This window comes from Culicoides brevitarsis, chromosome 3, assembly GCF_036172545.1.
Source record: "Culicoides brevitarsis isolate CSIRO-B50_1 chromosome 3, AGI_CSIRO_Cbre_v1, whole genome shotgun sequence".
Classification (NCBI taxonomy): domain Eukaryota; kingdom Metazoa; phylum Arthropoda; class Insecta; order Diptera; family Ceratopogonidae; genus Culicoides; species Culicoides brevitarsis.
The window spans coordinates 7,693,960-7,718,837 of NC_087087.1; the positions used below are offsets into that span (position 1 = coordinate 7,693,960).

At 27.7% G+C, this 24,878-nt stretch overlaps 7 protein-coding genes across 14 annotated transcripts in view; 5 read left to right on the plus strand and 2 right to left on the minus strand.

Annotated features, from left to right (window-relative positions):
• Nucleotides 1-24,878, plus strand: part of LOC134836089 (thioredoxin domain-containing protein 9) — a 358,198-nt gene that overhangs the window by 318,779 nt on the left and 14,541 nt on the right. The window lies entirely within an intron of this gene.
• Nucleotides 1-24,878, plus strand: part of LOC134836087 (translation factor GUF1 homolog, mitochondrial) — a 75,043-nt gene that overhangs the window by 7,088 nt on the left and 43,077 nt on the right. The gene's annotated exons all lie outside the window — the stretch shown is intronic.
• LOC134835620 (V-type proton ATPase 116 kDa subunit a 1) lies at nt 109-10,351 on the minus strand. Of its 4 annotated transcripts, XM_063850523.1 has the most exons (9): nt 10,282-10,351; nt 9,492-9,810; nt 8,313-8,441; nt 4,718-4,812; nt 4,535-4,576; nt 4,144-4,270; nt 1,522-3,148; nt 310-481; nt 109-248 (listed from the first exon to the last, which is right to left on the minus strand). In XM_063850523.1, exons 2-9 carry the CDS (start codon nt 9,783-9,785, stop codon nt 152-154), a joined length of 2,583 nt encoding a protein of 860 aa, XP_063706593.1. In that variant the 5' UTR covers nt 9,786-9,810; nt 10,282-10,351; the 3' UTR covers nt 109-151. The 4 variants fall into 4 exon arrangements, with proteins under 4 accessions (XP_063706593.1, XP_063706594.1, XP_063706595.1 ...); XM_063850524.1 differs by lacking the exon at nt 4,535-4,576; XM_063850525.1 differs by lacking the exons at nt 4,535-4,576; nt 4,718-4,812 and adding an exon at nt 6,385-6,473.
• On the plus strand, nt 11,956-16,940 carry LOC134833270 (set1/Ash2 histone methyltransferase complex subunit ASH2). The gene is made up of 6 exons (XM_063847537.1): nt 11,956-12,113; nt 12,254-12,753; nt 14,763-15,149; nt 15,205-15,488; nt 15,697-15,954; nt 16,787-16,940. Exons 1-6 carry the CDS (start codon nt 12,055-12,057, stop codon nt 16,889-16,891), a joined length of 1,593 nt encoding a protein of 530 aa, XP_063703607.1. The 5' UTR covers nt 11,956-12,054; the 3' UTR covers nt 16,892-16,940.
• LOC134833271 (bolA-like protein DDB_G0274169) lies at nt 16,876-17,591 on the minus strand. Its single transcript, XM_063847538.1, has 4 exons — nt 17,521-17,591; nt 17,373-17,463; nt 17,223-17,317; nt 16,876-17,163 (listed from the first exon to the last, which is right to left on the minus strand). Exons 1-4 carry the CDS (start codon nt 17,549-17,551, stop codon nt 16,970-16,972), a joined length of 411 nt encoding a protein of 136 aa, XP_063703608.1. The 5' UTR covers nt 17,552-17,591; the 3' UTR covers nt 16,876-16,969.
• LOC134834592 (uncharacterized) lies at nt 17,657-18,819 on the plus strand. Its single transcript, XM_063849322.1, has one exon. The coding sequence runs from the start codon at nt 17,835-17,837 to the stop codon at nt 18,759-18,761; it is 927 nt and encodes a 308-aa protein (XP_063705392.1). The 5' UTR covers nt 17,657-17,834; the 3' UTR covers nt 18,762-18,819.
• LOC134836083 (tensin-1) overlaps nt 21,805-24,878 on the plus strand; it is a 129,095-nt gene continuing 126,021 nt past the window's right edge. For 4 of the 5 annotated variants that reach the window (XM_063851267.1, XM_063851270.1, XM_063851271.1 and 1 more), the window contains exon 1: nt 21,835-21,876. The gene's annotated coding sequence lies outside the window, so the exon portion shown is untranslated. Of the gene's footprint in view, nt 21,877-24,878 lie in introns of all 5 variants that reach the window. The other variant, XM_063851268.1, reaches the window with a different exon arrangement.

The window sequence follows — 24,878 nt, forward strand, 5'->3', positions numbered from 1 at the left end:
AAAGTGCAATTTTTAACTTTCTTAAGCATCTAAAAAGAGAGAATTTGATCTTCCTGTTACTTTTCAATAAATTCAACATCAATTTTTTCCAATATTGAGATATATTTTGTGGGTTAAATAGCTATTTTTGTCATAATTTTTCTTTTTTGGTTTACTCCTCCGCGCCATGCGTCTCAAGAATTGTCTCGAATGCGAATGGGGTGAATGCGTAACCCTGTCCTTGGTAGAATTTCGATTGGAATTCGACCCTAAAATGAATTTTTGGTTAAAATTTTAATTTTTTAATGAGGTTTTTGATGAAAAATTTACCAATGAAGACGTAAAGTATGCAAGAAAGCAGACAAGCCTTCCATCAAAACGAGAATTCCAACAGTCAAGACAGCCCAAAATGCGAAAATTGCCCAAGTTGCGACGCCTCCGAGCCATCCGTCAGCTTGCAAGCCGTTTTTGAGGACCATGTTCCATAATACTTCAGCCAGTTCTGTGAATGAAATTTAAAAATAATTAAAAATTAGTCGTTGAATGGAAAATTTTAAAGAATTTTAAATTAAGAAATTTTAATTTTTTTTTAAGAATTTTAAAATTTTTCTAAAATTATAATTAAATTTTTTAATAAAATAAAAATTATTTAAAATTTTAAATTAATTTTTAAAATATTTTTTTTTAAAATTAATTCGAATTTTTTTCAACGTTTTGACTTTTTTACAAATTTTCGAAATTTTTTCAGTTTTATGTTAAAAATTTTATTTTAATTTTTTTAATATTTTTCAAAAAAATATTTTTTTATTTTTCATAATTTTTATGACTTTTATTTTTTTTTATTTCTTAAAAAAAAGTAGCAAACTTAATTCTGAGATTTATTTTTTTTTATAAATTTTTTTTTTTTTTTTTGGAAAATTTTTTTTTAATTTTTTTTTTTTTAAATTTTTATTCAAATTTTCCTTCAATTTTTAATTTTTTTACAGTTTGAAATTTTCTTAAAAATTTTTTAAAAAGTTCCTAAAAATTTTGAAGTTTTCATTTATTCAAAATTTTTAAGATTTTCGATAATTTAAGTTAATTTTAATTTTTATCTATTTTTTTTTTTATTTTTTTAAATATTTTTTTATTTTTAAAAAAAATATTAAATTATTATTTATTTTAATTATTTAATTTTTTTTTTAATTTTAAATTTTATTTTTAATTTTTAGAATTTAATGAATTTAAGGATCATTTTTTTAATTTTTTATGAAATAAAATTTTCTTTAGCTCTTCAAAATATTTCAATATTTTCAAAAAAAAAATTTTTTTTTTTTTTTTTTTTAAAAAAAAATTTTAAATTTTTTTTAACGAAAATTTTTAATTTTTTTTCCTTTAAAGTTCATAACTATTTTTTTTTGATTTTTAACTTACAAAAATTTTATTAAATTTTTTTCCACAAATTATTTAAAGGAAGTTTTTAAAAAATAATTTTTTTTTCAAAAAATTTTTCAAAATTCGATAAAAAAATTTAAAATTTTTAATAAAAATTCAAATACTTACGTGCATGAGCAAGCGACAACGCCCACAAACGCAAATACGACGCAGTATGAGAAACGCTTCCCAAAACATATTCAATCGTATGAATGCCCTGATGGATGAAAATTTCCGACATCTCCTCCTCGGCATGTCCTCCATGCCCGCCATCAGCTCCATGTCCAGGTCCTCCATTCGCCGGTTGTTGCGTCAATTGTGCTCCTGACTCTGGATCGACGCCATCTTGTTGAATTTGAGGCATCGGTTGATGAGCTGCTTCCTTACGTGCCTTCATTATCAAGTACGGCTTCGCCAACAACATCCACGGAATGCAAACGAGCGCACAAAGTAACATCAAACGTTGCAACACAAATTGCCCGCCATACATAAAGGGACTGCACGGATTGCCGGGAATCGGTTCGGGACGCGATTTCATCAAAACCATGTTAATAAACGTAATTAGGATGGAGGGCGCACATGCAGAGCCATACATCGGGTCTTTGGCATCAGCCGAGTACTTGGTCCATTTCATAAACATCATGAAAGCGAGATAGAAAAACAGGAAGACCAAGAAAATCATTTGCGGAATAAATTCGCACAAAATCGCCATGCGATTATTGAAGTTTTTGTGGTTGAAGTAGCCAACGACGACACCAAAAATCATGTGAATCACTCCAAAAATGATGGAAATCTTCATTTTGTAGCCATTTTGGAAGATAATCTTGTTCAACGGAGCAACTTGCCACACGGGATCCATCCCAAAGGGGTATGGCGTGCCCACATATTGATCTTTCGGGTCAAGTTGGAAAATATGATTGCTCATAACGGTCGAATTATCCAAGTTAATCTTCCATCGGGACCCAAACAAGTTCAAAGACTTCGAAAAAATGTCGTTGTAGATGAGCCCCGTGTACATCGAGAAGCATCCCATGAGGAAAATAATGTAACGACCTCCAAAAAAGATTTTCCAGATCTCGTTTTGATTATTTTGCGCCTGCAACGGTTTCTCCTTCAAAATCATCCATAATCCAAAAAGCATCATAATTGCTCCGTGACCCAAATCGCCGAACATGACAGCAAACAAGAACGGAAAAGTGATGATTGTATAAGGAGCTGGATTCATTTCACGATAACTTGCTACCCCATAAGCATCAATTAACGCTTGGAACGCTTTCGTGAACTTATTCGTGCGATTATACGTCGGCGGTGCCTCAAAAGTTTCCATTCGATTGAGAATTGGGGGCACTGAGGACCCAGAACGCTCCGTGCCGCGACGCAAAGCCAGTTGAATCGTTTCCATGTCGAGAACAGGCACCCAACATTCCGCGATCAAACATTTTTGCGTGACATCCAAGTTGAACAGGTTCAAGGTGTGATAGATTGCCTTGATTTTGCGTACTTTGACGAACCAATTTTTGAGGTTCTTGGCGGCAGCAACCAAAACACGATGACGATGATCCTGCGTTTGTTGCAACACGGTGTTCAAGTCCTCGATGCGCGTCATGACACCCATTGCCATTTCACGACGATCGGCGGGGGCTTCGGGGCAGGGATATAAGGTTGCGCGAAAGCCTTCGCAAATTTTCTTTACGCGAGTTTTTAACTGGTCACCTTGGAAGAAGATGATAAAGACAGATTTGTAGACGTTGTCACCCTGAAATGAGAAAATTTTCATTAGAATTTTATTTTTATTGAGAAAAAATTTTAAAAAAATTAGAAAAACATCAAATTCAAGAATTAATATTTTAATTTCTGATTTAAAAATTTTAAATTCAATTTAAATCTTTTTAAAGATTTTTTTTAATATTTTTAAATTTTTAACTGAAATTTTGTTTTTATATTTTTTTTTTAAATATAAAATTTTTATTCAAATTTGTCAAAATTTTCATTACTTTTTATATTTTATTAAGTTTTCTATTTTTTCAAATTTTAATTTTTTTAAAATAGCAAAAACAAATAATTTTGTATTTTTAACTGACATTTTTTAATTGACATTTAAGAAATTTTTATTGAAAAATGTTAAAAAAATCCCAAAATTTTGAAAATTTTTATAAGTTATCTAAAATTTTTTGTCATAACTTTTAATTTTTTTAGAAATTAAATAAGAAGTTTTTAAAAGTCAATTCAAAAAAAACCTGTTAAAAATTTTAAATTTTTTGCAAAAATAAAATTATTTGAAATTTTATGAAAATTTATAAAAATTTATCCAAAAAAAAAAGTTTGATAGAATTGAATAAAAATTTCATGAATGTCAAAAAAAATTCAGTTAAAAATTTAAAAATAAGTTTTTGGAAAAAAAAAATTTAATCAAAAAATTTTATGAAAATTTATTGAAAAAATTGAAATTCGATAGAATTGAATAAAAATTTCATAAATGTCAATTTAAAAAAAAAATTAGTTAAAAATTTAAAAAAATTATTTTTTGAAAATCTATAGAATACTCTTAAAAATATTCAAAATTTATCAAATTTTGACAAATTTGAATAAAAATTTCACAAATGTCAATTCAAAAAATGACCGTTAAAAATTTAAAAATCACTTTTTCACTAATTTATTTTAAATTTTACTTAAAAATTTCTTCTTCCAAAATTTAAAACTTGAAATAAAATAAAAAGTTATTTTTTTCGAAAATTCATAAAAAATACTCACAGTTGATGGATCCTCTAATGGAGATTCGATCATTGCTTGACGAAGGAAAACGTTGCCACGACAGGCACGCCACAACATCCGCTCAAAAGCCGGCAATCGTTCACGAAGAATTACTCCAGCCACGAAACTATCAACAAAAAATTATTTTTTTTATTAAAATTTGCTCAAAAAAATTCAAACTAGCAGACATTTAGTTAGAGAAAAAAGGCAAATCTTGGTTAATTTTTTGCACAATGCACCATTTTTAACCCATTTTTGTCGAATTTCTTGAGAGAGATTCAGAAAAAGTGCACAAAATAAATAATAATCGTGCTCATAAATAATTTAAAAATAAAAATTTGACGAGAGAAATTGTCCCAATTTGACGATTTTCATCAATAAATGTACGAACCATGGAAAATATTCCTCTTGCTCCTGTGACTTTTCCACAAAACTGCAAAAAATGTCGTTTGTTTTGCAGGAAGAAGAGCGATAATAAGGAAAAAGTTAGATTTTTATGATTTTTTTTTTTGTAATATTAGACTAACAAGCGTTCTTCACAAGAAAAAAAATAAAACTAAGAAAAGTAACATACCCCAATTGTACAGGACCCATGGTATTTGCCGACCTGACTTCATCGGTAATTAATGCACGAGTCATGGATTCAGTTGTGTGCATTGCACCTTCTTGCTGTTCTCGCAAAAGTTTTTTTTTTGTTTTTGGGACGAACGACAGAAATATTTTTTTAGACAGAAATTTTTTTGGTAGTTACAAAGTTGATGAATGATGAGCGAGCGACAGGCAAAAAATCACAAAATCAAGGAAATGAAATGAAAAAAAAAATAAAAAATAAGGGAAAAATTAATAAAATAAAATTTTAAATAATAAAAATGTAAAAAAAAAATAAATTTAAATGAAAAGACACCAACTTTTATGTTTTTAAAGGGAATTTGTTAGTCACAATTGCAAGAATTTGAACGAAAAGTTAATAAAATAATTTTGACTGATCGAAAAATTTTTAAAGAATTTGATTTTAATATTTTTTTAAAACTTTTTTAAGCACTTAAAATTTTAAAAAATTTTAAAAGCTTTTATTTTTTATAAAAAAAAATTTTTTTTTTTAAAAATTTTATAATTTTTTTTTTTTAAAAAATTTTAAAAAATTTTTTATTTTTAATTTTTTTTTTATTTTTTTTTTTTTATTTTATTTTTTTTTTTTTTTTATTTATTTTTTTTTTTTTTTATTTTTATTTTTTTAAATATGAAGAAAACTATTTTAAAAATATTATCAAATTATTTATTAATTTTTTAGTGAGATTTCTTTAATTTGAATGTTAAATAATTAATTTAAAAAATTTAAAAAAAAAAATATTTAAAGAATTAAATTTTTTTAAGCTTTAAAAAAATTGAAAAATTTTTAATTTTTATAAAACAAAAATTTAAAAATAAATAAATTTAAATTTTTACAAAAAAAAAAAATTTTAAAAAATTTAAAAAAATTTAAATAAAAATAATTTTAAAAAAAAATAATAAAAATTTAATTAATTTTTTTTTTAAATTTAAAATAAAAAAATATTTTTAAATTTATTTTTTTTATTTTCTTTAAATTAAAAATATTTAAAATTTATTTTTTTTCCTCAAAAATTTTAAAATTTTATCTGTCAAAATTAATTTATTGACTCATCGTCTAATTCTGCGACATTTCTGCATCCAAAAGCTGACTTGAATGCAATTTTACGCAACGTGCTGATAAAACTAATCCTCGTTCCTACGATAATAATCTATCACCTTCATGCAATATTATTTACGAGTTTACTCTCCTTGCACTAAATCTCACTAATTTTAGATAAAAATTTTCATTGAAATGATTTTTTTATGACAAAAAGTGCATTTTTAATGTAAATATTGGTGCGATTAGAAAAGAAAACTAAAAAAATGACGGAAATTTTCCACACAAACACACAACCAACGTTCATTTCTTACACTTCATCGTCAAGATTTCCACAATTCGCGGCATTATCGACGGATTTTCCATCCTAAGAAGAAGAAAATAATAAACAGCTTGCATGAGAAAGAATTGCTTGGTCAAAGAAGGACCGAAAATAAAAATTATGAAAAAAATGCTGACACGAAAAATTTTTTTTTACAACAAGAAACAGCAAGAAACACAAAAAAGTGGATTTTTTTCCCCAAAATTTGCCCAAAAAAATATTTTTTTCTCTCTGCTAAATGTCGCTTTGAATGTTTTTTTGTTATATTTACCCAAGTTTAAGATTTTGTGCGCCGCCGGCACGTAATCCCTCTTCGCCCAACAGATTAACTTGCTCTTCTTCTCGATGTGATTCGGCCATCTGTGATCGATAGCGTACAGAGTAAGATGGTGTTTTACTACCACCGGCACCGTAATAACCAGAGAGTGATGTCTTTTTTTTTTTTTTTTTTTGTATTTTGTGTGTTTGTGTGTGCATGTTTCGCGGCCCAACACAACCGAATTTGATCAGATTTTGATAAAAAGCCCCCAAAAATAACACAAAATATTTTTTTTCGAACGAAAAATGAAAAGAAAACAAAAAATAAAACAGAAATTAATTTTTAAAAAATAATGAAAATAAAATTTTTGGGCCCAAATCATGAGAAAAAAATGATAAAATTTTACAAAATAAAATTACAATTTGCTGAATTAAATTGGAAAAATGTTTCAATAATATTTTTTTAATTTGTTTATTTATTTATTTATTTTTTTTTGTAAGAAAATTATTAAAAATTAAATATAAAAAATTTAAATATTTATTTTTTTTCATTTTAAAATTTTATTATTATTATTTTTTAAAATTTATTTTTTTTTTTTAAATTTTTTTAATTTATTTTTTATTTATTTTAAAATTTTATTAAAATTATTTTTTTAAATATATTTGTTAAAATAATTAATTAACTTTTTAAATAATAATTTAATTTAATTATTTAAATGTTTTTTTTTTAATTAAAAAAATATTAATTAATTATTATTTTTTTTTTAATTATAAAATTATTTTTTTTATTGAAATATTTAAAATTTTTTAAAAAATTTTAAACATTTCAAATTTTTTTTTAAATTAAATTTTTTTCGTAAATGTCAATTCAAAAAATGACCGTTAAAAATTTGAAAATCGCTTTTTGCTAATTCAAACAAAAAATTTAAATAATTGTGAAACATTTTTCCATAATTTCTTCAGCTCACATAAAGACGACGACAAGAGACGAAAACAAAATGTGCCTAAAACGCCTTCATTTTCCCACGAAATTTACTTAAAAGGTTCAACAAAACGACAAAAAAATTAAAATTAAACAAAAATTAACTAAAACAATTAAAAGGTTTTTTTCAGTGCAATTTGTTACAGCTTAGCAGTTCACTCACATCCAAACAAGCAATAAAAACAGCAAACATTTACATTACATGCCAAGGTAACATGAACGGAGTGATGCAAGACAAGCAATTTTTGGGTCAGTTTGTTATTCTAATTAATTTTTACAGCTCTGAGTCACCAATTTTTCATTGAAATCCGTCTCATACTATCTCGAAATTGACTAAAAACTCATTTTTGATGATTTTAAAGGTTTTTCTAAAACTAAACATTTAGCAAATGTTCGAACTCTCACACTCAAAATGACCTGAATCGAAGATTTTAACAATAAAATGCAAGAAAAATGAGTAAATTTGTACAATAGATGAGTAAATTACAGGCAACATGCAATTTAACAAGCTTTTAATTAATTAATGATGGATGAGAATTTACATAAAAGTTGAAAATTAATTTTTTTCTTCGTTAAAATTGATTCAAAGTTAGAGGCAAAAGTCAAACTACCACATAAAAAATTCAAATTCGCATACAAATCGCCCTTCTAACTACTTTTTTCGCTTAAAACTTGTCGAATTTAAAAAAATATTAAATTAAATAATAAAAAAATATTTAAAACAAACAAAAAATTAAAAAAAAATCCCTTTGTTAATTTTTTTTTCAGTTGTGTTAGCCAAGCAGATGAATGTTAAATATTTATTTTTGAATTAAATTGAATTAATTTAATTTTTTTTTAATGAAACATGCAAAAAGTTAGAGCTCTTCTGATTATTATTTTGTATTTTTGTGTTAGTTTTACGTTAAAAATGATGTGATGATGGATTAAGATGTCAGAAAATTTGGCAAGAATCTTACCTCATCGAAGAACACTTGAGTCTTCCGGAGGATGTGCTTGAGTTCAGTCAACTCCAAGAAGTTTCGTTTCAAGGCTTCCGCATTTTGATTGACTTCTTTCAACTCGTTTTCGAGTTTTTCGAAGGTTGCCTAAAATAAAATTGAAATTTCACTAAATAAATTATTTAAAAAATTTTTTCGATAAATTTGTTGAATAATTTTGACAGAAAAAAAGTGACAGCTGTCAAAATTTTTAAGAATTTTCTAAAAAAAATTTCAATTTCAGATAAATTTGTTAATAAATTTTCAATTTTTTATTTTTGAGTTTGAAAATTTTTAAAAATTTTAAATTTGGAATCTTAATTTGCTTTAAAAAATATTTTTATTAAAATTTTGACAGCTGTAAAAAGACTTAAATCAAAAGTGTTAAAAAAATTATTTTTTATTAAATTTTTTGAGAAATTTTAAGATTTTTTAGTTGAAATTATTTGTTTAAAGTTTAATTTGTTTTGCTCTTTAAATGAAATTATTTAAAATTAATGACAGCTGTCAAAATTTTTAAAAATGACAAACGTTAATTTCAAATGAAATTTTAATTATTGAGCAATTTTAAGGATATTTTTAGTTAAAACTATTTATTTTAAAACTTATTTTTGCTCTTAAATTGAAACTTAATTAAAATTAATGACAGCTGTCAATTTTTTTTATGTCAAAAAAGTGACAGATATAAAAACTTTTAATAAAATTTCAATTTTTGAACATTCTTAACAACTATTTCAACTTAAATTTGCTCGAAATTATTTAAAAATTGTTGAGAAATAGGATTTTTGAAACAACTCTGACAGCTGTCAAAAATTTTCTTTCAAAATTTTGACAAAAGTCAAAAAGTATTTTAAATATTAAATTTTAAGCAGATTTTATGTAATTTTTAATTAATTTCAGCTTAAATTACGCATTTTGGACCTTAAAAATTCTTTAAAAATTTGACAGCTGTCAATTTTTTTAAGTGTCAAAAACTTAAAAATTTCATTTTTTCAAAAATTTTTAAATATTTTTAAATTTTGAAGGAAATTTTTAATTAAAAATTACATAAAATTGTCTTAAAAATCTTTTAAAAATCGAATTTTCATACAAATTCTGTCAATTTTTTTGTTAAAAATTTAATTTTCAGCATTTTACAGCTCAAAACCAAAAACTCACCTCCAAATCAATCATTTCCCTCGGTTGCGGTGCCTCGGGACTTTCTCCCGTATCCAACATCGGAATCCCATCCTTCTTGATTTCCTTCTCCAAATACCGCAATTTCCGCTCCATCTCATCGCAACGTCGCACTTCATTGACGAATTTCCTCTGAAAGGCGTTCACTTCGGGATTCAAATCACGAAACTGCACAAGCCCAAGTTCACCCATTTCACTAACGCAGGCATATGCTGCCTCGCTTTGGAGGAAGAGTTGACACAAGGTCATTTCCTCGCTGCGGAATAACGAGCCCATGATGCTCGCTAAGACCTGATTTTACCTAAAAAAAAATCCGAAAAATAACTTTTTTGCTTGTAATTTTGCGTAAATGATGCTGAAAAATGCTCGAATCATGAATAAAATCCTCCCATCTTATCCATCCGCACTTAACTGATAAGACTGTGTAACAAACAAATATTGATTACAGACATTTTTTGACTCATGCGCGATGAGATTTCGCAGAAAAATTCAAGTTCAACAACTTCCGGCCTCGAAAAAAGCCCGGATTTGATGAAAATCTACAAAAATTTAGCTCGTAACTTCCTTTGTTCGTCGAAAATTCCTCAAAACATGATTAATCATCGGAATTTTTGATACGGGCGATTAATTGGGTCCACGTAGAATGTACGAGCGGGACAGATTTCTTCATTTTTCTCAAAAACCCACAATTTCCGGAAGATGATTTCACGATTTTCGCATTTTTCAGCAGTTATTTTGTTATTAAAAACCATTTTTAGGTCCAAAAACTCACAATTAACAACACAAATCAATTAAATTGATACACAAAAAATTTTCTCCTTTAATCCCAACGAGTATTTCTGACTTTTTTGACGTCACCGCAACAACCCGACTCGCATTTCGGTCATTCACGAGTTCAAAATTTTTCGTTTGACGTTGAAAAAATTCAAAATTATTCGAAATTATGGAATTTTTGGAGAATTTTCGTTGTTACATGTGGCTAAAAGAGAAGTTTTGCCCGAAAAATGAACCAGAATCCGTCGAAAGTCTCGTTAAAAGACCAAAAAAGGCGGAAAGTTTCGCAAGTATGGTTGTTAAGATGCCCGAAACGCGTGATGGGCGGGCAACTTTGATCAATGAAGACTTGAACGTAATTTTGTCGAAGATAAAAGACATTCAGCAGCATTATCGAGGATGTGTCGTGATGGATGACGAAATAATTCACAAATTATACAAGAGTTACGGGCGTCTCGGGAAGCTTCTCGTGCTAACAGGGCAGATTTTGCCGGAAAAAGACCCTCCCGCGACGAATGTCGAAGAGAAATTGAGCGAAATTGAGGGAAAAGTGAACAAAATTTTACAAAATTCACCCAAAAAAGGCTCAAAGGCGAAGGAAAAACGACTTTTTGATGTCGATATCAACTTAAACATCAGCACGGAAGGCCCGGGAAGCGTTAAAGCAGTCAAAAAAACCGACGAAACGAAGAAAATAAAATAAGATTGCCATGAAAATTGCTTCAAAATATTTTTTCTTCGACATTTTTTTATATTTTTTCTCATAAAAATGAGCTCAAGACCTCGAAGTCGCATTCCAGTGAGACCAAATACGGTATCAAGCATCTCCAAGCTCGACGAAAAGCCCGAAGACGTTGAAATTCAGTACTCGAACGATCAAAATCTGGCAGAAAGTGTTACGGAAATCAACGATGCCTTCGCTACGGGAGACGTTAAAGTCGAAATTTCCGAAAAACTTCCACTTTTTAAGCAATCCATGATTAATTCGACGCTTGTTGACGTTCCTCGTCCTGTAATTCCTCCCAAAAAATACGTTCCGAATTACCAAAAGGAGTTAAATCGCCCGAAAAAACGAATTTCTCTGTCGGAGGAGCTTAAATCTTGCTCCTATGACGAACCTTTTCCCGAATGTGGACTCGCCGAGCAGATCGAACGTGACCTAAAACGTCAATTAGAAGAGCTTAACAACGATTCTGAGCCTCCAACCCCTGTTGAAACGCAAAATGAAGTACTCGACCCCATTGAAGTCCTCGAAAATCGCGTAACTTTCATGGAACAAAAGTTGGAAAACCTCATTGAGCTGCTTAATGACGCGAAAATCATCAAAAAACCCGAGTTACAGATAAAAATCGAAGAATATAAATTAAAAAAGATCAATTCTCAACTCGAAAATCATCCTCTCGTCAAAATTGATGACTCGGATCCGACTTTGCATCAAGAAATAATGCTCGAATCGCGTCAAAAACGATTGAATTCAACACTTGGATCGGAGGAAAGCTTAAAATTCAATAAAATTTCGATGTTGGAAAGGGCTGGAATGACTTTTGAGACTCCTGCGAGGCAAAAATACATGAATATCTTTAAGCAAATTGGGAAATTCAACCGTCCGAATGAGTAAATGGGCAATTTGAATGAAATTTAGTTCCATTTTTGGCCGTCAGAGGGACTGAATTGTCATTTTTTGTCCGGGAAATTAGTTTATTGTTGCAATTTCGATAAAATTATTACTGAAAATTCGTGTTTTTCGTTGTTTTATTTGTCCTATTAAGCCATGGAGGACCCGCTTGCACTGAAATCCAACGAAAATAAGCCCGCGGGGAATTGTTATTGGTAATTTTTGACTTTTTTGCTGCATCGAGCTTTGTTTACATTTTTATATTTTACGATTTTTGTATTAAATTTTTAATTTTTCTTCAATTTTTCAATGGAAATCGTCTAAAAAATTTATTTTTTGCATTTTTTTCTTGCAGCGGCAAAGACAGGAATCTCAACATAATCGAACTTTTGTGTGCTGCTTGCAATAGTTGGTTCCATGAGAGTTGCATCAATTATCAGTTTGGCAAAACGCTCGCATTCTCCATGAATTATGTCTTTTTCTGCAAAAATTGTTCGAGCACGGGACTTGAGAGCTTCCGACGGATTCAGGCGACGCTGACACAAATGTGCGTCACGACAATCGCGAATTTGCAGCATGCGGCGAAGAAGGAGGGCAAGCCAAAACTGCTTTTTAGCAAAGATAAGGAAATTGTGCCATTTATTGAGCAGTATTGGGAGTCGATGACGACGATGCCGCGACGCATAACGCAAAGTTGGTATGCGACAGTGCAGAAAACTTTGCTGAAAGATGTCAATGTTGTCTTTAGTTACGAGGAAAATTCGGAGGATGGGCAAATGTATGGCTTAGTTAATGTTGATCTCACGCACATTAAACCGAATTATGATGCGCAAACGGTTAAAGATGGGCTGGCAGGTGAGTTTTTGTCGAAATTTTATTTTAAAAATTGTCGAAAGTTTAATTAATTTTTTAAAAATTTGATTTTTTTAAATTTGATTTTCAATTTTTCAAATAAATATTTTTCTTAATTTAAATTATTTTAATGAATTAATTTTATTTTTTTGAAAAATTTAATTATTTTTTATTATTTCCAAATTTATTTTATTAATTAAAAAATTTTATTTTATTTTTCTATTTTTTGTTCGAAAATTAAAAAAAAATTATTTAAATTTTTAAACATTAATTTTATTTAAAAAAAAATTATTTAGTTCATTAATTAATTATTTCTTTATTTTTTTTTATAATTTTTAAAACTTTAAAAAATAATTATTTTTTATTAATTTTTTAAATTAATGATTAATTTTTATTTTATTTTTTTTTAAATATTTTTTTTTATTAAATATTTAAAAATTCAATTTTTATTTCTTTAATATTTTTTTTATTTTTTTCATATTTTTTTTAATTAATAATTTATTTTCAAAAATTAATTAATTTTTAATTTTTAAATTAATTAATTTTTATATGAAATATTATTTTTTTATTATTCAAAAATTTATTCAATTTTTTTTAATTTATTCATTTTTTTTTTAATTATTTTAAAATTTTTTAACACTTTAAAAAATAATTATTTTTGTTTATTTATTTATTTAATTATTAAATTTTATTTTCCATTTTTTTAAAAATATTTTTATTATTTGAAAATTCTTTTTTTTTATTTTTAATAAAATTTTAAATTTAATTTTAAATTGAATAAATTTGTAAAATAATTATTTTTTTATTTTTTTTTTTAATATTAATTTTGTTGTTTTTCATTTTTTTTAAAATTTTTTATTATTTTAAAATTTAATTTTAACTTAATTTTGTTTTCAAATATTTTTTTAAAAAATTAATTTTGTTAAATAATTAATTAATTATTTAATTAAAAAAATAATTATTTTTAAATTATTTATATTTTCCAAAATTTATTTTTTTTAAGAAATTTCCGAATTAAATTAAATTTCAAGTGAATTTTACCTTAAAATTCCTTTTAAAAAAAATAATTTTTCCAAAATACGCCTTTGTCATTAATTAATTAAAACTCTTAACGCGCCTCCGTTACTTTTCCATTATCAGTCAACACTTCCATTATAAGCACGCACGCGATATCTCTAAAAAATTTAGTCAGTTTTGTTCAAATCTTACCCTGAACTCGTCATTTTTTTCCAAAATTGTGTCAAATTACTTCTTGAACTGAAGTATGGAAGACAGTAAGTACCAAAAATCTTTAAAAAATCAAATTTTCCGAGAATTTTGATTAAATTTCAATTAAAAATTATTATTTGAATCGAAAAGTGCATCAAATATGCAAAGAATGTTGATTTAGATGATTTTTAGTTCTCTCCTTCTTCCCGTTCTTCCATTCACAAGTATACGCAACGAGTCTTTATCAGTGCTTATGTTGCTTGTGTGTCGCTGTAAATCCGTTCAAATTGAATTTTGACACGTTTTTCATAATTTCATATTTCCTTGACACATTTTTTTATGATTTTTCGAAGTTCAATCCTCGAAATTATGGAAAATAGCGAATTGTGCGTGACCATATGACGATATTTACATGAAAACTCACACAAATTGTGAGTCTCCCCTCTTTTTTCATGCAAAACGCTAAAACAAAACACGATTCGTAGCTGTGTGAGTCGTAGCCGGGCACCATTCATACGAAATTTTGTCGTGTCTTACTAACACACATTCACGTTTTTCTCACTTTTTGCTCTTTTTACGAGTTTTACGAGCGTTTAATGCGACAACAACAAATAAATTTACAAAAAATAAATCAACAAATTGAGTTATTTGCGAATTTTTCGATCACCTGTGATTCCGTATTGCCTTAAAATCCGAATAAAGTGTCTTAAAAACATTTTTTTGATGGATTCTCAAGGTCGTCACTTTGAATAAAGCCAAATTAGGTCGCAATTTATAATTTTTTTTTGTCTTTCTCTTTGCAGCAAGTCAAAATTTATCGAAAGTTGGACGACAACCGAAGCGGAAATTCGCTGGAGGAGACTTTCCGCCCGGCAAAAAGGGTCGTTTGGGAGGCGATTCGAATGTTATTGTCAAATTACCTGCGCACGGATACCCTTTGGAGCATCCCTTTAACAAAGACGGGTATCGTTACATCCTCGCTGAGCCAGATCCGCATGCGCCCTTCAGACAAGAGTTCGACGAAAGCGCAGATTGGGCAGGAAAACCCATTCCCGGATGGCTTTATCGCGTTTTAGCACCGAGTGCAGTACTTTTGGCACTTCATGACAGAGCACCGCAGTTGAAAATCTCCGAAGATCGACTTCAATTGACGGGCGACAAGGGTTATTGTATGACACGAGCGACGCATTGTAAGGAAAATCTTCGAATTTCTTGGATTTTTAATTAAAAATTTTACTTTTTTAGATGTTTCACGCGGCACATGGTATTACGAAGTGACGATAGAAGACATGCCAGAGGGATCTGCGACGCGAATTGGATGGGGACAGGAATATGCGAACCTTCAAGCACCTTTGGGATATGATAAATTCGGGTATTCGTGGCGATCGCGAAAGGGAACGAAGTTTCATGAGTCACATGGGAAGCATTTCGCAGCAGAAGGGTATGGAGAAGGAGATACACTCGGGTTTTTGATCGTTTTGCCGGATCCTGATGTGGGAAAACATATTCCGAACACTTATAAAGATAGGGTAAGGATTATTTTTTGACTCTCAAAGGAACGATTTGGACTGAAAAAGGAAATTTTTAAAGAAATTTCGATGAAATTCGAGTCAAAAACATAAAATTTTATAAAATTTCTTGTAAAAATTTTCTTTTAAAGTCACAAAATTAACCTTTTTCGATAAATTTTTGCTCAATTCTAATTTTGAAAAATAATTTTTAAATTTTTTCTTTTAGCCTTTGGTAAAATTCAAGAGTCACTTGTATTACGAAGACAAAGATAAAGTAAATGAAGCTCTCAAAAGTCTCAAAACGCTTCCCGGCAGCAAAATTCTCTTCTTTAAAAATGGAAAATGTGAAGGAGTTGCGTTCCAAGATATTTATGCAGGATGTTATTATCCAGCAATTGCTCCATTTAAAGGAGTGACAGTCAGTGCGAATTTTGGACCTAAATTCAAATATCCACAAGTATTAAAGGAGTATCAAGCAAAAGGCGTAAGTTTCATATTTTTTTAGTTTTTTTTCGAATATTCGAAAAAATTTACAAATTTTCGAAAAGTTTAACAAATTTTCGAAAGATGTTCGAAATTTTTTTCAAATTTTCGAAATTAATTTAATTTTTTTTTAATAATCCAGAATTTTTGAAGAAATAATTTAAATTTTCATTAAAAAATCAACGAATATTTCGAAATTCGAAAAATTTTACAAATTTTCGAAAAACAGAAATCGACTGAGTTTTCGAAATTTGGTAAATTTTGACAAATTTTACGAAAAGTCTATAAAAGAATCTCGCAAATTTTTAAAATTTGGTCTAAAATCTTATCAAACTTTCAAGATTTTAAAAAAATTCAAATTTTCGAATTTTTTTTTTTAAACTTCGAAAATTTTTCGAAATTAGTTCTAAAAATTTCACAAATTTAGAAAAAAGTAATTTTCGTAATTTAATAAAAACAACTTTATCTTTTAAAATTCGTTCAAAAAATTGAAAAAATTTTCAAAATTAGTTCTGAAAGTTTTTTTTTTAATTTTCGAAAATTAATAAAATGTCTTCAAAGAATTTCTTAAAATTTCAAAATTGGGTTTAAAAATTAGTTCTAACTTCATTAATTTTTAAAAAATGTTTCAGAAATTGCAAAAAAAAATCGAAATTCTTTTAATTTTTTTTTTAATTTCAAAATTTGTTTTCAAATTTTTGAAAAAAATTCAAATTTTTAAAAATTCTTCTATAAACTTTGGAAGAAATTTGGAAAAAAATTTCGAAATTCAATAGAAATTCCTCAAAACCTTTAAAATTTAATTAAAAAAAAACTTTTTTCATATTTTTCAGATGCACGAACGCGCCGAAGAATTCATCTGCGAACAAGCCATGGCTGACATCATGTATTTCACAGAAAACGACGGAAAACTACGACTTGATACGTTTTGTGCGTAAACCTCTTTTAATTAATAACAATAATCATAAGTTTTAAAATACAACTTTTTCCTAGAAAAAAACTTTTTTTTTTCAAATTTATTTCCCAAACCCTCCTCTACAATTCGGACTTTGTTCCATCACGTAATCGGGCTTCCATTGTGTCGGCGTTTTCGTCTCCAAGCTCAAAGCATGCGGAAATGCCTCCTGAAGCTTTTCTTTTATCAACCCATTGACCATTCGATGCCTCTTGATGAGCGGAATTCCTTCGAATTTTTCTGTCACTATCAAAACTGAAGCGAAAGTTCGAGAAGGTTTGATAAGAATTTCAAAAAATTTAATTGGAACAAACCTTTAAAATGCGTTTCAGAGCCTTTTGGGACGTTATGCATGAAACTTTCGTTCACAACTTCGAGATGTACGGGACTTAGTTCTTCCAGGACGGAGCTGAAAATGGAAATTTAATGAAAATTTTATATTTTAAAGAGGAAAAATTTCTTACCGAATCGCTGTTTCAACAGGTCGATGCTCAGACGTCATATTGCCAGATTGATTCGTGAACGAAATTTGTCTCAGTTGATGTCGAAAAGGAGCTTTAATGGATTTTTCGGGTTAAAAATTGAAATTTTGTTAATTTTTTCGTTAAATACCTCGAAAAATCGGCTGAAAAATTCTCAACATTGTTTGTTTTTATTTTTTGACAGCGTCAATAAGTGTCGAAAATCCCTCTTGACATTTCGTGAGACGTGAAAAAAAATTGTCGACGCACCCTCATTCAAAGTTTTGGTTTTGTTTTGTTGTTACCCGTTGTCGTCGTCGTCAAAATATTCGTCAGCAGCAGAGAGTAAGTGCATGGCCTTCAGTTATTCATGAGTTTTAATGGTGTGTCCTCGTTTGGAGCAAAATCAATGATTATGCATTCGTGTGTGCTGCGGAGCAAACGGCGAAAAAGCTAAAAAGTCAGATGTTTCACAAACTCGGAGCTGCGTCGTCGTCGTCGCGAGACGTTTCCACAGACGATTCCATGACACTCACGAACGGCAGCAACTCGCCAGACGGGACTTCGATATCGAGTTTGACGTGGGCTGAGGATGCCGTGCGACAAACGCAGCTGGAATGGGAGCGAATTGAACGAATTTTGTACGGAGAAGAGCCGCTGCCCAAAAATGACAAACCTTTTTGCGAAGAAGTTCTCGCATGGCGACGATTTTTCCCCGAATTACGCGTTTTGGGAAAGGCAGCAAAATTTTTCTACAGCGACAACTTGAAACCCACCGATCCCGAGTACGAAGAAGTCTTTGCCGAGCATCCACAAACTCAATCAGCACGCACTCGACAAGAATTTCGCGAATCAGAGCTGGAAGAATGTCTCGTAATTAATTCGGGAATCGCAACTTCGCCTGTTCCATCATTGCATCATCGCACAGCGACCATTTACAAGCCAATTGACAATCATCCTCGGAAAAAACTCCAATTACCGAGCATCATGACACCCAATACGCTCATTGAGAAGATCCGCACACTCGAAATGGACAAGCAGGGACGAGTTACACGGAGTAATATCAGGTATCGGACTTACGAGCCACTCATCACGTATTCCGCCAAGTCGTTGATTTCCACGAAACTTCCGCAACCGTGCACGAATATCTTTTTCCGGAAGGATTTGAAGCTACCTCCGCCCCCAAAATCGGCAATTCCAAGAATAAAGCAGAGTGTGACGTTGCCAGCGATAAATGTGACGACGCCAACTACCGTGGATTCGGGTATCGCGGGACGATCGTTGGATTTGGAGTCTGTTGGGATTGTGGGAAGATCGATTTCGGCGACGAATTTGCCCGTGAGGAAACATGTCAAGTTTAAAAATATGTTGCCGGAGCTGAAAAATGAATGATATTTGTTGGGGATCTCATTTTTAGGGTTTAAGGTTTTAGGATTAATAAATTGTTGTTGAATGTTTTGAAAAAAATGAGTTTTACTTTTGAGGAATTAAATTTAAATTCATTAAGATTAATTATTTTTCATCTCTTTTTTATTAAAAATTAAAAAAAAATTTAAATTTAATTTTAAAAATTTTTTTTTATTTAATTTAATTAATTATTGATTTATTAATTTAATTAATTTAATTTATTTTTTTTTGTAATTTAATTTTTCTTAACATTTATTTTTTTTTCAATTATTTTTTATTAATTTTTTAATTAATTAATTTAATAATTTTTATTATTTTTTTTATTATTAAATTATTATTATTTATTTTTATTATTAAATTAATTTTTTTAATTAGAAATTTTTTATATATTTTTTTTGGTTTACATTAAAATATACAAAAAAAAACATCTGGCCTTGAAATTTATATGAGAAAAAGTAAATTAAAAAGAATGTATTAAAAAATAATTTTAAAGATTTCTTACCTTTTTTCTTAATAAATTTTTAATAAAAAAATATTAAAATTAATTAAGTAAAAATAAAAAAAATAATTCAATTAAATTAATAATATTTATTAATTAATTAATTTTATTAATATTTCTTATTAAATAAATCAATTAAAAAACCTAAAATTAAAAATAAATAAAATTACTACAAAAAAATTATTTTTAATTTACCTAATTAAATTCATAATTTTAAATTTAATTAAATTAAAAATAAATTAATAATTTTAATTTAATTTATATTAATTATTACATTATTTAACGGTCAAATAATTCAAAAAATCATTGATTGCAATTTCAAGTCACGAACCTCAAAATTATCAATTTCATTCGTCTCACAAAAGAACGGGATTTGAATTAGCGTGAAGCAAATTTCTCATTTCCTCATGATTTCAGACTTAGCTCCAATTCATGCTTTGCTCATGTATTATTCATGTCCTCATGATTTCATGCTCATCTCCAGTTCATGTATCGCTCAAGCTTTTCTCATTTCCTTTGACATCATATTTTCATGTGGATATCATGAGATGAATTCATCATGAATTCCATACCGTTATACATATTTTTAATTTAATTTTAATTTAATTAAATTTAATTTAATTAATTAATTAATTCAAATTTAAAATTAATTTAACTCAAAATTCAATAATTAAAATTAAAAAAAAAAAATATACCCATCAGAATCCCCCGTAAGTTTTCTCTTCGCAGTGTTACCGGCTTATACAACAACATACAATAACAAACTTTAGTTTTGAATTGAACAGCACGCGAGAAGGTTGATCGCTTCTTTCATCCCGGAATAAAAATAATTCTAATATTAATCGTAAATTAAGTCTGGACTAACAAAAAAAAAAAAATAATTTTTTAATAATTTTTTGGAATCGAATCAAAATTTCTTTACAAAATATAACGTCGTATATTTTTGCTTAAAGGAAATAAAATAAAAAATATTTGTAATTAATTATTAATTAATGCGCGAGTGAATTAATTTTATTTATACAAATAAATAATATTTAAACAGTTCGATGCACTTTTGCACCGCCAATTATTCATTTAGTCAAATAAAACAAAAATAAAATATTAATAGACTTGCATCGACATCATTATCATCATCATCAACGCTCCGTTCAGTTGTGTAATGTAATTATTTTATTGCTCGTAATTGTGAATTAGACGCCAAAATAAAACATCAACAAAGGAAGAAAGTGAACATTTATAATAAATATTTGTCATGAGAGTGTCATCCGAATTGCATTTGCATACCAACAAGTTGTAATAAATAATAAATGGAATAATTTCGCGTAACGAGTAATTATTGCGCGTTTTTTTGCTTTTCAATTTTAACGTGTTTACATGAGAAAACTGTCTGAGGAAATGGATGGTTGATGATCGTTACATGGATAATTGTGATGAAAGTGAGTTTATTTAATGAAATATTATTTGATTTATTTTTATGAGTCATTGGAAATAATTTTATGGATTTTTATGATTTTTTTTTTTTAATTATTATTTTTTATTTATTTGAAAAAAAAATTTTTTTTAATTAATTAAAATTGTTTTCGACTTTAAAATTTTTTTAAAAAATTAATAATCAAATTTTAATAATTTAATTAAATTTTAATAATAATAATTTTTTTTTATTATTGCAAAATTAATTATTTATTTTTTCAAACTTAAAAAATTTTCAAAAAATTAATTTAATAAAAATTAATAATTAAATTTTATTAATAATTTTTTTATTATTGGAAAATGATAATTGATTTTAAAAAAAAAAATATTTTTTTTTTAAATTTAAATTAATTAAAAGAAAATTAACAATTTATTTAAGAATCAAATTTTATTTTGAATATTTAAATTTTTAATAATTAATTTTAAATATTTTTAAATTTACAAATATTTCGCATTTTTTCCATTATTCATTTTTTTTTTGTCAAATTATTAGAATTTTTAATAAGAAGAATATTTTTTTATTATTTTTTGCTTTTAAATTAAAAAGCTTGTACCTAATCTTTAGATCTCCGAAAAGAAACCCACAAAAAACACCTTTTTACATTGAATGACTAATACAACAAATAATTACCACCTTTTTATTATTAATTCATCATCTTATCATTTTATTTCTCTCTTTATTTATAGTTCTACTCAAACAACAATAGCCATCATCGTATGAGAAAGAATCACGTTGTTAAACTAAAAGGTGTGAATCTAAACTCGAGCTTCTCCGTTTTTCAAGGTTAAATTTATTCAGTGTCCGTGGATTCCTAACTAAACTCAAGATTAGCAGAGTGAATTAAAATTCATAATCACAATAATAATAATCGTAAAAATAATAAAAGTTGGATAAAAGTGCCATATAAAGAATAAAAGAAATCAGATTAAACGTGTGTACCGAAAAAAATAAAATAAAAATTTTATATATGAAAATAAGTGAGTGAATTTTTGGTTAATGACCAAAAAAAAATATACAAAAAATAAAATAGAAAAAGCAACTGAATAATAATTTGTGTAAACTCAAAGTTTATTTTTGACCTTTTTTGGCGACAAGACAACTCTCGGAGAACATTGGAGTCAGCAAGTGTGGTAAGTTTCGTATTACAAATCTAGCACAAACGAGAGAAATAGTTCCAAATAAAAAAGTATCTTCATCTCGAGACAAAACACAAAAAAAAAATAAACCATTCAATGTTAACTCAAGCCAAAAAATGACGACAAGTATCATGTCGCACTGTGTGTCGTTTTGTATGTAAAACGTATGTTTGTGTAATGATGAAATTTATGGTGTTCTTCCTATTCTTAAATCTTCCGAAAAAAAATCTGTTGTTGTATGACATATTTTTTTAAATGGTTTACATTTTTTTAGTAGTTTTACTATTATTTGGTTTTCTGGAAGTGAAGTCATAAAAATATAGAGAAATAATCCTATTCAATTCATATTGACGAGATTTGCTGATTTTGGGTTTGGAATGCAGGGATGGGAAATACGAGTTGAAGTTGGGGGTTTTCGTATTGAATTAAAATTCACAAAGTTTTCATAAAACAAATTTGTTTCGCTTCTCTTCCTTACTTCGAAGATCAGTGTCTTATAACAACAGACGATGGTCAAAGGTAGCAAAAGCTTCATAATAAAATGTATGAAAGGATCTTCTTAACAAATTTCAAGAACTTATAAGATTTATAAAATTTGTTTATACCGCATTGCTTTTCGTTTTGTAAGTACTACTGAGATCTCGATTTTCAATTAGGCTTTGAAAATACAGAAGAAAAATAAATTTTGGATACAAATTTCCATAGTTCACCTGATAGTTGATGCAAAGCTATATTATCCCCGGTATAATTTACAACTCCAACTTTAAAAAATTTTTTCTAAATAGCGATTAAGTTCAATTCCTGAAGATTCTTATATAATCATTAAAAGCTCCAGCCTTTCTTTCATTATGTAGTGAAACAAGATGAATATTTTTGTTAAGCACTGACAATTCTGCTGGTATATTAAGAATACGAAAATACATCGCTCCTATTTAAACAGCATTTTCTGCTTGTGTCACAGGATCTGCAACATTGACTCCATCTGTGTAGTGTTGAACAGTATATTTAGTTTTTGTAGCAGTTTAGAGTGTTTTTGCTTAGAAAGAATATGAATTTTGGGAATTGCTATCTGAAAGCCAAGTATATAAAGTATGGTTTATAAAGTGATAAAAAAATCTCTTGATCGAAAATTCCTCATAGTTGACATATTTCTTCATTAACTTTTCTAAAATATAAGAAAAAAATTAATTTTAGAAAACATATTTAAAAAAAACTTACCCTTTTGCGACACTCCTCATGCTACATCTCTGTCTCAATATCAATTTCTAACTATAACAATTTAAAAACATTTGTCATTTTACATTGTCTCTCTTTTGATTTTTGCATGCCTTTAGCTATTCAAACGTTTAAGTCGTCACTCAATACGAAAATTTATTTTTACAAAAACGTTATTGAATGCTGGCTCCAAATCCGGATAGGATTAACTTTTGTTCAAACAACACAAACTATTTATATTTATTGAGTTTAGTATTTCAAATTTTTCAAGCACTAATTCAATACTCAATAAATTTTGGCCCCTATCGAAAATATAATTTTTAAATTTATGTAAATAAACTGTCGACGCGTGTATTTTGTCAAAAAAATATGCGTTTTAATTGAAAAAATATTTTTTTAAACAGCACATGTTTGATTTCAAGTTATGCAAGAAAAACATTTTAATTATTATTAAGACTTCCAGATCGCCACGATTTATTGACTTTTTCTTCTACTAAGTGAATTCTTATACGTGACTTATCGAGTCTTGGAAAAAAATCTGATTCATTTAAAAGAATCAGAAAAAAAATAACAAGTTGATTTGTAATGTAAGCAAATTAGCATCGTTTTTGTATTTTATCGAACATGAGAGATACAATCAAAATGATACAATAAACACAATTCATTTTATTTTTATTGATGGACTGTAAAAATGTTATTAGCCTATCATTACGCAAAGTGTGTGCTTTGATATACTGTATACTATTTAATAAAGTAAAAAATCCAGGCCAATTATACTGGTCAGATATATTAGTAATTATTGTATTTTTTTTTTCAAGGTTAAGCAAGTCAAGTGATTGATTCAAACTCGATTCCTTGATTTTTACGTTTTTATACGAAAAAATTACAATTTCAATGAATAATGAATGAATTGGTTTTTGTCAACGATTCGCATTCCATTCCGAGAACAAGTGAAATTTCCACTTTTTGTTCAATTTTCAAAGCAGAAGAATCGTTCAGATGACAAAAAATCTTCTTCTTTCTGTTCATGACAATCTTTATAAAATTTATGATTTTTTAAAATTTTTTTTTCAAATGAATAAACACACCTTAAAAATTATGCTCTCTTATCAGCTCGTTTGAAATTTACTCAGTGCACAATCATTCAATTATAATTACTTACTTGCTCGTTGTCGTCGACTTTCACGCACAAAATGTGACTGACTTGTGTCTCGACTCTCGCGCATAAATTAATCGCCTTAGGATGTGCATGAGACGCTGTTATTATAATCCAATCATATCCAATTCAGATGACTTTTTGTGAGTTTTTTTATTATTTGTTTTGTAAATTTTTGCAATTAGCATGAAAAATGTTAATTCATCAAATTACTTGACACGAGTTAAGTTTTGTTAATCAAATGATGCAAAAAAGTTGCAAATTTAAACTGTAAAGTTAACTTTTCGTATCGAAAAACTAACAAGCCTTCAACAATTTCTAATTCAGCTTTTTTTAATCCTCACAATGTAATCATATCATAACTTGCCTCAAATTCAAATTCAATTACCCTAATTCTTCCTTATATGCGTTCAAATCATATATTTTGCATTAACTCATAATATTAGAGTAATAATGATTTATGCAAATTTGTCTCTCACGTGCTCACAAAACAAAAAACTAATTTAAAAGTGTGAATGAAATTTCAAAATAAATGGCATGACACGAGTTGTAGTTTGTGTTTTTGTTGTCGCGAACGCGTGCGTCTCATTCATTAATCGAGCAAATATTTTGAGAGACAAAAGAT

Bases quoted from the DNA above. Each gene is read 5' to 3' on its own strand.
- LOC134835620 (XM_063850520.1), bottom strand. From the start codon at position 9,785: ATGGGCTCGTTATTCCGCAGCGAGGAAATGACCTTGTGTCAACTCTTC. The intron at 8,442-9,491 runs GTGAGTTTTTGG...ATTTTATTTTAG, and splicing joins GGGAAATGATTGATTTGGAG to GCAACCTTCGAAAAACTCGA. The intron at 3,149-4,143 runs GTGAGTATTTTT...TTCTCATTTCAG, and splicing joins CATTAGAGGATCCATCAACT to GGTGACAACGTCTACAAATC.
- LOC134833270 (XM_063847537.1), top strand. From the start codon at position 12,055: ATGGAGGACCCGCTTGCACTGAAATCCAACGAAAATAAGCCCGCGGGG. The intron at 12,114-12,253 runs GTAATTTTTGAC...TTTTTCTTGCAG, and splicing joins CCCGCGGGGAATTGTTATTG to CGGCAAAGACAGGAATCTCA. The intron at 15,489-15,696 runs GTAAGGATTATT...TTTTTCTTTTAG, and splicing joins CGAACACTTATAAAGATAGG to CCTTTGGTAAAATTCAAGAG.
- LOC134833271 (XM_063847538.1), bottom strand. From the start codon at position 17,551: ATGTTGAGAATTTTTCAGCCGATTTTTCGAG. The intron at 17,464-17,520 runs GTATTTAACGAA...AATCCATTAAAG, and splicing joins TTTTCAGCCGATTTTTCGAG to CTCCTTTTCGACATCAACTG. The intron at 17,164-17,222 runs GTTTGTTCCAAT...CTTTCGCTTCAG, and splicing joins CTCTGAAACGCATTTTAAAG to TTTTGATAGTGACAGAAAAA.
- LOC134834592 (XM_063849322.1), top strand. From the start codon at position 17,835: ATGTTTCACAAACTCGGAGCTGCGTCGTCGTCGTCGCGAGACGTTTCC.